Source organism: Stenella coeruleoalba, assembly GCF_951394435.1.
Source record: "Stenella coeruleoalba genome assembly, chromosome: 1".
Lineage (NCBI taxonomy): Eukaryota > Metazoa > Chordata > Mammalia > Artiodactyla > Delphinidae > Stenella > Stenella coeruleoalba.
The window spans coordinates 14,550,836-14,563,421 of record NC_137169.1 but is presented as its reverse complement, the minus strand read 5'-3'; the positions used below and the strand labels follow the sequence as shown (position 1 = coordinate 14,563,421).

The window sequence follows — 12,586 nt, the reverse complement described above, 5'->3', positions numbered from 1 at the left end:
CGCGCAGTCTGACGTGCCTATTGCGTCACTTCCGCCCCCTCCCGGGAGGAGGCGCTGGGCCGGTGGCAAGCCCCCGGAGGGAGCTGCACTAGTACGACGGAAGATGGCGACGAGCGGCGGCGAAGAGGCGGCGGCTGCGGCGCCGACGCCCGGGGCCCCGGCAACGGAGGCAGACACGACCCCGGGCTGGGAGGTGGCGGTGCGGCCCCTGCTATCCGCGTCCTATTCCGCCTTCGAGATGAAGGAGTTGCCGCAGCTGGTGGCCTCAGTCATCGAGAGGTACCGGGCGGCGTCCCCGGTGGGGCGGGAACCGGGAGGGGGAGGGGAGGTCGTGCCAGAGGATCTGGACCCTCTGCCCGGCTACCTCCTGAGGCTCTGAGACCGCGGCCCTGGCCCCGGCTTCGGGGCTCCCTGGCCCTGGGAGAGGAAAGCTTGTCTGGTGTTCTTCCGCCAACCCGGGTAAATCCTGTGCCTCAATTTCCCTCGCGAGCAAAACTTTTGAGGACGCCCTCTCGGGAGGGCGTGGCCGGGTTGGTTTCGGAGTAATTTTGAGATGCATCGACCTCGTAGGGGAATGTTCCCAGGGCTGCCCCCTGTGTTAAGGTCAAAGCGCTGATGAGTTTGCATTTCTCGTCAGCGCTCTTCCCCCTAGCCTGGGCCGTAGCGGAGCCCAGGGTTTAAATTGAAGAGCTACCACATAATTTAATAACGGTCTCCCTGGTGCTGTAATTACTTGGGGGCACGTGCTGTTTCTGTGACTGAAGCCACTAGTTATCATTGATGACTTTGTTTTCAGGTTACACTTACGGTATATTGATACCGTAACGGTCTTTGATTAAAAACATTGCAGTGTTATTCTGAGAGGTCATTTTCCCACTGAAACCGTATACTCGCCCTGTCTCTCAATAAAATATCTTTAGACTCTTACCAACGGGACTGTTTATTGGTTTGCTGTTACATGAATTTTTCTTTCTGAGATTCTTAGATTGTGAGAGTCCTGTACATACAAGGCCAGTGATATCACAGTGCCTGCCTTTTCCTGTCTTACCCTCCTCAGAGCAGTCTTTCATTAGTTTAATGGTAGACCTACCTTTAAAGCTAGTCTCATTTTCATTTTTCTAGCCAAACCTGACTTCAGCAACTTTCTGCAATTGCTAACTGGGTCATTTTAGCTTCATGCCAACAAGAGTATACCTACATGTTATCCAGAAGATTAGAAATTGCTATTTATTACTCAAGGGAGGCCCATGGTTTGACACATTGTCTATTATAGTGTTTATTGTTAGGTTTGTGATACTTTGGGTGAGGTTTAAAAAAACAATAAGATAATGGTTTGGTTTGGTAAGTTCACAGTTAACTTTACAGATGGATTTTCCTATCTTATTATTAAGCCAAGAAGTTTCGGAAGATGTAAACAAATATCAAAGATACTGCTCTCAAATTATGTAGTCTCTTTATAACTGTTTTAAACATTTGGATTAGTGGTATTTTTCCCGAATTACACTTGTCGTGTTCCACTTTTTAGAACATTTGCTTTTATGTTTTTATGGACATGAGCTGAGTAGGTAATAAAGTCATTTGTTGACACCCTGGCCCATACATCCAGTATTATGGGCCCACGCCTTTTAAACTGTAATAGTTAAGCAACTCCCTCCAACCTGTAGAAGGAGCCAAAACCAAATATGTCAAGGTACGTTTGAATTTTGCCAAATAAGTGATAGTGGCCCCTCTTGCACTCTGTATAGCTAAGATAATCAAGGGTTGCCTGCGTTTATAGACACTAATAAGACCTCTTTTCATGGTTTGGAAAAGAAATCCAAACTGATGGCTGTTTAGTAACACACATTTTTATTGGAAGGCAAGATCCTTGAAGTCTCTGTTCTGGTTTTTGTGGCTCAGTCAACTTTGGAAAGCCTGTTATGTGTCCTCTTCGGGCTCTCTGAGAGCAATATGATCTGAAGGTTGTGCTTATTGTCTGAGAGGTCATTTTCCCACAGAAACAGTTTTTTCTCTCTCTCCCTCCCTCCCTCTCTCAATAAAATATTTTCAGACTCTTGCAAATGGGACTGTTTATTGGTTTGCTGTTACATGGTTCTGTAATTTCCAGAAGAAATATCTGGCTTACAAGTTCTTTACAGTTAGAACAACTAAACACATCAAGTGTTCAGTTTGGTGTAGAGCAGAGGTCAGCACATTTTTTCTGTAAAGGATCAGAGTAAATTTAACCTGCAGGCCATACGGTGTGTACACTCGTCATCTCTGCCATTGTATGGCGAAAGCAGCCGTACACATTACATAAATAAATGGGTGTGGCTGTGTTCCAGAATCTTATTTATGGGCACAAATGTGAATTTCGTATGATACTTATATGTCACAAAATGTTCTTTTGATTTTTTTTCTTTCCAGCCATAAAAACACATGTAAAAACCATTCTTAAATATGGGCTGTACAGAGATAGGTGACTGGCTGGATTTGACCTGCAGGCCAACCCCTGGTTTAGAGCACAAAAATTAATACCCTGCTATCAATATTCTGTTTCTCAAAAGTTTTATTTGCTTTTCCAAAAAAAAAAAAGGTGTCAGAATTGTGGAATTATTTCTTGAACATCAAGTTATGGCCACTGAGTATAGAACCAGGTCAGAGCCAGCACTGTGCAGATGCTGTGGCGCGCTTCGCTTTGCAGGTAATCAAAGGTTTAGGTGCCTAGGCTGCTACTTTACCTCTGTGGTTGCCTCTCCCAGACAGTCCCGTGTTTCTTTCTGTGGTTATGCCTTCCATGTTTTTCTTCTTTCCCTCCAGGGACCTTCTATTTTTCTGTTGCAGTCTGCTACTCTCTGCTTCCCTTTTTTTTTTTTAACTTTTTTTTTTTTTTCTTTTTGATGTCCTGGCTCCATCATGTCAGCTCTTACTTCCTATCTGGTGGCCTGCTCATCCATTGAATTCCTCCCTTTTTTTGACCTTTGGGGACGATGACACATGCCCTGAGAGACTCTTCCGCCATTCTACTTTCTGTCTCTATTCTTTCATACTACTTTCTGCCTCTATTCTTTCATACTTTTATAGTTGGAATTGACCTTTGGGCTTGAAGAAAAGGTAGAAGAAATACTTCCTAGATCCAGACCCTGTTTTTTTTTTTTTTTTTGGCAGCACCACAAGGCTTGCAGGATCTTAGTTCCCCAACCAGGGATTGAACCCGGGCTCTTGGCAGAGTACTAACCACTGGACTGCCGGGAATTCCCTGGACCCTGTTTGTTAAGTTTGACTTTGTAACCAAACTGAAACAAAGGAGGGAGTAGCATGGATAAATTGGGAAGCATACTCTCAAAAGTGTCATTAGATTTTTTTTTTTTTTTTTTTTTTTTCTGTACGCGGGCCTCTCACTGTTGTGGCCTCTCCCGTTGCGGAGCACAGGCTCCGGACGCGCAGGCTCAGCGGCCATGGCTCATGGGCCCAGCCGCTCCGCGGCATGTGGGATCTTCCCGGACCGGGGCCCGAACCTGTGTCCCCTGCATCGGCAGGCGGACTCTCAACCACTGTGCCACCAGGGAAGCCCCTGTCATTAGATTTTTAAAGGAGAAGGATATCTGAGTTTACTTAAAGGGGACTTCATCTTCATTTCTACTGCTTATTGATAGCATGTCTTTTAGCAGTAAAGATTGAAAATCTTTTAAACACCATTACTTTTCTAGACCAGAAATGAAGCTAGAACTAGCTTAACGGAGCACATGCCATATGTGGGCTTAATTGCTTAAAGTGTAATTGCTGAATGTAGCCTTATATACTACCCAATACAGAAATCCTTTTTTTTTTAAAAAAAATATTTCTTTATTTATTTGGTTGTGCCGGGTCTTAGTTGTGGCACGGTGCACTGGATCTTTTTAGTTGCCACATGCAGGATCTAGTTCCCCGACCAGGGATCTAACCTGGGCCCCCTGCATTGGGAGCGCAGAGTCTTACCACTGGACCACCAGGGAAGTCCCCAGACTTCCTTTCTTAACTCTGTGCAGGATAAGTTGGTGAGAATGTTTCTCATTGAATAATTTGACTGAGTCTTTGTAGATTAAAAAAAAAGAAAAAAAGCCCTTTTCCCCTGAGCCAGTCCTTCCTAGGCTGTCCAGCCTTTCTTAGTGATAAGCCTCCTTGAGTCCCTGCCTCCCAGCTATTTGATAAAATTTAGGCTGAGGAGGCCTACTTGGGAAGGCAGAAGCTGTTACAGCATCCCCATTAGATAATGCAGTCATTTTCTAAAAATCTCTTAAGGGAGAAAGGGCTGCACTAGTGCCATCATCAGCCGAGTTCGTGATTGACCTACAGAAAGAAAGCCAGCCACCAAATGATGAGTGTATATAGTTAGTTGTGAGATCAGGTAATGTTTCCATGTCTCAGTATTACATTCCCTGCAGGTTTGTGGAGAGTGTGAGGGACGTATGTGAAAACTTTCAGTTCTTTGGTTAACATGTATTAAGTACTCTGTGACACACAGCAGATGGTCAGTAAACACATATTTTTTAAATGAATATAACTCATTAATGTATTCGTTATGCTTGTTTCATGATTCTAAGTATCTTGAAACAAGCATAATAGATTCTATACTTGGGAGTTTATGATTCTGTTGAGGGGAAAGGGCTTTGTGGAGTTTCCACAGTTTACAACAAAGATATAAATAGTAATCTAAGAGGGAGAAGGAAGGTGAATCCTTAGTCTTTTATTTTGCTACATCTGATTTTTCACCTCTTCCTAGAAAAACCCAGATATTTCCAGACCCTGGCCAGTTCTTTTTTACTTACATGTCAAATTGGACTTCTCTGACCAAATTGGACTTCTGCTTAGCTGCTGTTTCCCTTTATGCTCTGCATTGCATTTATTTTGTATGGAATAAAACCACTTCAGATTCCTTGTCTTTTCAGCAGTGTTTGAGGCTCTGTGATACTTTCGTTGCAGTTTGTAAGGCGAAGTAGACGTTTGAGGAAAATAGCTTGACTGCCTAGAGGAGAGATATTTTTACCTTGCAATCTCCTTATTTTTCTTCCTGTCATATTTGCCTTCAATTTCTGCATTTCTCCCCTTCCTACCTAACGTCTTGCCCTTTCTTCCATTTTTCCATTTCTTTGCCTCCTTTGGTGACTTGGTGTGCGTCAGGTTCCTGGGAAACGAGGGTGGGGTAAGGAATTGTGGCGGCACATCTTCATCAGGGTACTCAAACACAGTTGTTTCTTTAGAATCAAGAGATAACAACATTGTCCTTTGGGCCACATGTCCACCTGCCTACTCTCCCCTTCAAGTCTCTTTTTTTTTTTTTTTTAAAGAAGGCACTCCGATATATTTTCTTTTTCTTATTTTGGCCGCAACGTGCGGCATGCAGGGTCCCAGTTCCCCAACCAGGGATCACCCTCGCCCCCTGCATTGGAAGGGTGGAGTCTTAACCACTGGACCACCCGGGAAGTGCCCCACCTTTAAGTCTTTTTAAAACTAATTTCCCTAGGTTTATCCTTACTTGTCCTAAGCAAATCGTAAGTTGAGCCTCAAGACTGCTCCATTTTTTTCTATTGCCAATGTCCATCTTTCCCCAAAGTGCGTTCTTTGTTCTTGATTGGAATAAGGCAGTTGTGTATTTCTAGGGCAGGAAGTAGGGTTTGTTAAATCATAATAGGGCAGCTTTGAACCAGGTAATTCAATATGTTTACTCCTATATTTTGGATATATTTTATTATCTGAATGGGAATGAAAGCAGCAGAATAAGTTTGTTCTTTGGATAGGCAGTCTTCCTCTTAGTTTTGGTAAACCTGTTCAGTTGCAAAACGTGGGGGTAAGCAGCTCTGAAACTTTGAAATAAAGCAAGAGAAGGTAAATACTTAGTAAAATGGATCAAATTACAGGGTGGGGAAACCTTAGAACAATGAATGCATAAGTGTAAGGATGGGAGTGAAGGAACAGCTGTTCCTAGGAGGTGGAAGCAGGGGGTTGGGGAGTTCTCTGCTGAATGTGATATGACCCTCACCTGTGTGATGGCTCCTGAAGCTTTGAGTGTTGCTTGATGTTTTAAGGTTTTTGTTTCCTTCTTTTTGTCCATCTGACAACTAGGGAGAAATGATCCTTGATGGGCAGGGAGGTTCTTGCACATCATAGGTGCTCCATAAATATTTTTTCTTGGTGAAGGAGATATTCCAAGATAAGGAACTGATCTTTGATAAACACCCGTTTTTCCTTGATAAATCTCCAAATAGCAAAGTGTTTGCAGTGCCAGACTCTTAAGTGTTGTTTGAGGTGATTCATCACTCACGATGGCACCTTCCAAATGTTGAGTCTTTTTGGCTCCTGTGTTGATTTGGCAAGTGGATAGAGTCTTGACTCTGTTTACGTTTCCCTTCCTAGGCTGATAGTTCTTGCTGGAGAATTAACTTACTGAGGAAACTATTTAGCCACATTGCTCTCCTCTTTCCATTTAGTAAGACATTTTAGTGTTTTCTTTGCCTTCTTGTTCCGTGGGTTGCAATTAGCATCTGATTTGATAAAGAGAATGACATAAATGTATCCAGCTTTTAGACGTAGTTGGGCTCCAGATTTTCACTGAAGAGGCCATTTTCTCAGGTAAAGATAAGGGATGTGGTTAGTAATCACTTTGTTGTGATCTAGCTGTATCCTATGGGTGTGGGGAGGGGGATGGAGGACTCTGGTACCTAAAGAATTTTGGATTTTATCACCCATCAGATGATTTCTTCCCTTGAGTTGTTGATTCTTTTTAAGTTACTGCATCATGGACTGGCCTTGTTTGGTCTTCAGAATGTGTTACTATAGTCTGTATTCCCACTAACAGTATTTTGAGTGCCCTGCTTCACCCCTCCTTTGGCCAGCTCATGTCATTATTAGCTTTGTCTTTGCCAGTCAGTAATACAGGACAAGATGGTATCCTGTTGTGTTTTTACTTGTATTCCTTTAATTCTAAGTGAGTTTGAAAGTGTTTCCTGTTCATTAGCCTTTGCCACTTACTAAGCCTGATACCTTGAACAAGGTACTTAGTTTAAACTCTCTAAGCTTCACTTTTCTCAACTTGGATATAGGGATGGTAACAGTGCCTACCAAGTAGGATTGCTACAAGGATTAAGTCAGGTAATGCCTGTAAAGGGGTAGGGTATCTGGCATATAGTAAGCACTAAGTAAATGTTGGCTGAATTATTTTCTTTGCAGTGAATCAGAAATCCTGCACCACGAGAAGCAGTATGAGCCATTCTACTCATCTTTTGTTGCACTTTCCACACACTATATCACAACAGTTTGTAGCCTCAGTAAGTATTCTGTTCTTGTCATTCCATTTTAAGGGCTCATGAATAGGGAAATTGTGTGTCCTCTTGTTACGGTGTCTGAACAAGTTGTTAATGAAGTCTGTATTTTAGTTGTAACCTGTTCACTCAAGAGCGGAGACAACTGTCAGTATGATAAGGCTCTGGAAGTTCCTTTACCGAGGCCAACCACAAGAGATTTAAAAACTATTTGGTTTGGACATCTATTTCATAACCATTAAGTTAACCTTCCTTGCCTTTTTAATCAAAAGCATTTTATTGATTTTACACATGTAGTTATTAGTGTGCTAATTTTGGGGGGCAGGGTGGGTGGGATTGGGGGGTTAGGTGGATACTGACCTGGGGTTAGCAGCCACTAACCAAGGCTCTATTCCTTATTTGATTTTGGTGAGAAGTTAAATTCTCCTTTTGTGTTCTCTGGTGTGTGACTGGATTTTAACTTCAGTTTTCCATCTTTTAAACTTTTCTACCCCCAAATGTGACCAAGCCCTTACTTTCCACTATTTCTGAAATTTTGCATTTTCACTTTTTTTTTCCAATCCTAACTCATATAGATCTGAAGAATTTGAATTATTTTACTTAAATAGTTTGCTAAGCAAGCAAAGTGAAAGGAAGTTACAGGGTTGCTGAGTAGTCTTTCGGTGTCTAGTGCTGTTTATTATAGGCATTGGCTACCACTGTAAGAATCACTTTTAGATTGGAGAAACTTTGAGTAGGAAGCCCGTTGCAAAAAGGGAAAGGAGAGGTAGTGTAGTCTACTGGGTAAGAGCATGAACTTTAGAGCCAGACTTCCTGGATTTAACTCCAGCTGCGTGACTTTGGTCAAGTCATTTAACCTGTCTATGGTTTAATTTCCTTATCTGTTAAAAAAAAAAAAAAAAGAAGGGAAGGGGGGTAACAATATTATCTACCCCATAGAATTGGTTTAGGGATTAAGTGGGTTAATATATTTGAAGTGCTTGGTACTTACTGTGATGTATTTCCTATTATAATTATCTTAATTTCTAGTAAATGTGAGATAAATTGATCTAGAAGCAATTGATGCTTATCAATGCCAAAATGCCTTTGTTTGCCTGTAGGGTTGTTGGTTCTGAATAATTATTCTCGTAGAACGATATTGGGAATGTTGGACATACGGAGCTCAATACTTATTTGGTTTATTGACTGTGAGGCTGAAGTGAGTTATAGCAGTCTGAAGTTAAGTAAAATTTATTCCTTTCTCAGTTCCGCGGAACCAACTTCAGTCTGTGGCAGCAGCCTGTAAAGTCTTGATTGAGTTTTCTCTCCTGCGTCTGGAGAATCCAGATGAGGCTTGCGCTGTGTCCCAGGTAAGAGTGATGGGCCCATTTCTGGCCCTTATTTTGTGGTAGGCTTGTGACTGACAAGTGGAATGATGGAGAAGGGATGGCATAGAGCAGGGGTTGGTAAACTTTTTCTGTAATAGGCCACATAGTAGATAATTTGCCGACCATCCAGTCCCCGTTGCAGCTGATCTCTGCCTTTGTAGTGTGAAAGCAGCCACAGACAATACGTAAGTGGATGAGCATAGCTGTGGTCCAGTCAACTTTATTTACAAAAACAGGCATTGGGCTGAGCTGGGGCTGTGGTTTACCACCCCCTGGTATAGAGGGCTGCAGAGGCTTTTTCAAGGATTGCAGAGATACGCCTGTGGGGGCCAGGCAAGTGACATAAAGTGAGTCAAGTATGCTGGTTGAGAAGGGTGCATGACCCAGCTATAAAGGGGCCACTCACTGTTTGGCTCCAGCTGACTGTTGCCCTACAGGAATGGCAGCAGAGCTGCTCTGTCTTGTAAATTATTGAGAGAGACAGGAAATCCTGGATTTGTATGTTAAATCTTCCATGTTTTAAAAAGTTGGCCATAACTTCAAATTAAAACAACAACAACAACACCACTGAGAACAGTAAGACAAACCTGCAAGCAGATATGGTCTGAGGACCATCAGGTTGTGATCTCTGCTTTATTGTTTTTCCTAATTTGCAGTTCTTGGTATGAACCTAAATTTGGCCCCTTGCCAGCTAGAAGTCCCTAAAGAATAGACTCTTCTAAAAGGCATATTTGAATTTTTTTTTTTTTCCCAGAAACACTTGATTCTCCTCATCAAGGGCCTGTGCACTGGCTGTAGCCGATTAGACAGAACTGAAATTATCACATTTACAGCAATGATGAAATCGGCCAAGCTGCCACAAACAGTGAAGACACTGTCAGATGGTGAGTGTTCCTTCACCAGACTTGGTTTCTTGGCCAGTCCTCTGGCCAGCTATTTCCTCTTTTGCCTTCTAGTGGCACTCCCCTCATCCCTCTCTTGCTTTTATATTTTGTAGTGGAAGATCAGAAAGAGCTGGCTGCACCAGTAAGCCCAGAGCTGAAGCAGAAGGAGGTCCAGATGAATTTTTTGAACCAGCTGACGTCAGTTTTTAACCCTAGAACTGTAGCATCATCACCCGTAGGTCCACAGACTCCGGTGAGTTACTTCAGCCAAATGACCTCATCCTGTGGGGTTTGTTAAGATGATAATACTAGGAAAAATAGCTAACAAATGTATTTTACATTTGTGATATAAAATGATGTACCTGCCTTTGGTACAAAGCTGAAGAATACAAACCAGAAATAAGTAACACCCCAATTCCTTCTGTTCACAGTTATTACTACTTTGAGGACCATTTTTCCAACATTTCTCAATGCAAGTAGACAAAGAGCATGTACTCCTTTCTGTAAAAGGCATCGCTCTATACTAGTTACAGAATATATATATTTTAAAGCTATATATTTTCCCCCTCCTCTTGGAAAAATGACTTGTATTTTCCCCAGCGTTAGAGAGGACTTTCCACCTCATTAACTGGGGGGTCTGAAGAGTATCTGTGGAGCAGCTGTTTAGTTTGGATGGTTGGTTCTATTCTGAACTTGAGGACAGCAGTCAACAGATGACAGTATCTTGATGGGCCTTTCACATCCTTTGTTTCTCTTCAGGCGGAAGGAGAAAATGATGAGCAGTCATCCACAGATCAAGCCTCTGCTATCAAAACCAAGAATGTGTTCATAGCTCAGAATGTGGCTAGTCTTCAGGAGCTTGGTGAGACTCTTAATTGTCATCAGAAAGGTGGTTTCTCTGCTTTCAGAAATTCCTTAAGTGGAAGAAAATCAAGCAGCAGAGGCCTGTTTGTAAGGTTGAGCTTTTTCATTAATTCAGGTGGCTCAGAGAAGCTACTGCGTGTGTGTTTAAACCTGCCCTATTTCCTACGCTACATCAATCGGTTTCAAGATGCAGTGTTGGCCAATTCCTTCTTCATCATGCCTGCAACAGTAGCAGATGCCACTGCTGTTCGTAATGGGTAAGGTGCCCCAGGGTGCATATGCTTTGCGTTTTAATGCTGCTCTCAAGAGAGAAACTGGTTAGTTTTTATGGCATGCCGACTTTCTTTAACTATCAGATTATAGAAGCAAGTGACTCAAAGAGACACTTTTGTTAACCTTCTCTTGTATTCCAGTTTTCATTCACTGGTGATTGATGTAACCATGGCATTGGATACCCTTTCTCTACCTGTGTTGGAACCTCTCAATCCTTCTCGTCTGCAAGATGTGACAGTCCTCAGCCTAAGTTGTTTGTATGCAGGTGAGAAGTTGTTATATCTGATCTCATTTTCTCAGCCAAGGACAGTTACACTTTCTGGAAACCGTGAGATCCTTCTGAGTACTCTCTCCCCCTTTACTTAGACCCTACCCCCAAGGATCATCTAAATATCTCATCTAGATGAAATGAGGTCTCAATAGGAGTCTTGTAAATTCGCTTATTCAACTGCTGCCATTGTGTTATGTGGATATTTGATTTCATAGTGTGCGCACACGTTAAGTGTCTGCTGTTTGAAAGCAAAATTCCAAGTGCTTTTGGGATATTGAGATGAGCAGTATGTAATCCCTGCCCTCAAGGAGCCTCTACTCGAGCAATGGAAGATAGATAGGACCACAGAGTGTAATATAAAACAGGAGATGATAAAGGTGATAAGAGAAGTATAGAATATTATGGGCACACAGAGAAGGGAGAATTGAGTCTTGCTATGGGAGCAGATTTGAGGAAGGATTCATAGAACAGGTGGTATCTGTTTATATTGATAAATGCAACGACAGTTATTCTTCATGCTGCCGCAAAATCCCCTCCCTTCCTGTTGATTATGCTGCCTTGGAAGTGGGGCCTGACAACTGGTGTTTACTCTCTTTTAAGTTATTGTTACAGTGGCTTTTTAACCCAAATTACTGATCCTTGGTTTTAAATACCATAGTCCTGGTATGTCTTGGGAGACATAACAATTTTCGACGTTTACTGGGTTCTGTGAGTGAGGATATGAACAGCCTTGGAAACCTGACCTTGGGAGCACCAAGAAATTGCTGAGGTTAATCATCTCCCTACATTCTTTGAATGACTTTATTATAAACATCTGTGTGTAAACAGGAATATAAAGATAAACGCACTTTCAATCGGGGAAGGCAGTATTCACAAAGGAGTTCTGTTGATGTATCTTGCAGGGCAGGTTGGATTTCAGTTTGGCTATCCCTAGGCAGAGGCAAAAGCAGGACCAAGAGTATCCTGGAATTTGGGGGAACATTGTGTGCGTGTGTGTGTGTGTGTGTGTGTGTGTGTGTGTGTGTGACTGTGTGTGATTAGTGGGTGTTGGACAGCTGGAAAGAAAGTACAGCCCAATCACAGAGGGCTTAGAAATGCAGTCTAAGTCATTTGGACCATATCCTGTAGACAGTAGAGACCATTAAAGATATTGAAGTGTGCTATGATCTGAGCTATACTTTAGGAGCACATTGAAGCAGTAGTACCAGGCTGGAAGATCTGCTAGGAGGAGTTTGTGGTCATTTGGGCAAGACAGGTGAAGGGCCTGAGCGAGAGCAGCGGCAGTGGGAATGGAAAGCTAAGGCAGTGTGTGAGCAGGCGCTCTCTCCAAGCCCACTTCCAGTGTTTATTCCTAGTTCTCTATCTTTGATTTTTGCATTTTTAAATTTGAGGTTTATTAATTTCAATTTTCAGGGAATTTCTTGAATATCACATGGATCTCAGTGTACTTAGTTGATCGGAATTAAAGAGTCCTTAAAAATTCTTAGTTGTGGGCTTCCCTGGTGGCGCAGTGGTTGAGAGTCTGCCTGCCGATGCAGGGGACGCGGGTTCGTGCCCCGGTCCGGGAAGACCCCACATGCCGTGGAGCGGCTGAGCCTGCGTGTCCGGAGCCTGTGCTCCGCAACGGGAGAGGCCACAACAGTGAGAGGC

General features: G+C 42.7%; 1 protein-coding gene across 8 annotated transcripts in view; it reads left to right on the top strand.

Annotated features, from left to right (window-relative positions):
* UBR4 (ubiquitin protein ligase E3 component n-recognin 4) overlaps nt 1–12,586 on the top strand; it is a 128,553-nt gene continuing 115,967 nt past the window's right edge. For all 8 annotated transcript variants that reach the window (XM_079912598.1, XM_079912599.1, XM_079912597.1 and 5 more), the window contains exons 1-8: nt 1–279; nt 7,186–7,283; nt 8,523–8,626; nt 9,399–9,528; nt 9,642–9,781; nt 10,288–10,390; nt 10,508–10,649; nt 10,806–10,930. In XM_079912598.1, coding sequence (XP_079768724.1) covers nt 104–279; nt 7,186–7,283; nt 8,523–8,626; nt 9,399–9,528; nt 9,642–9,781; nt 10,288–10,390; nt 10,508–10,649; nt 10,806–10,930 — 1,018 coding nt within the window. In that variant the 5' untranslated portion in view covers nt 1–103. The remainder of the gene's footprint in view (nt 280–7,185; nt 7,284–8,522; nt 8,627–9,398; nt 9,529–9,641; nt 9,782–10,287; nt 10,391–10,507; nt 10,650–10,805; nt 10,931–12,586) is intronic.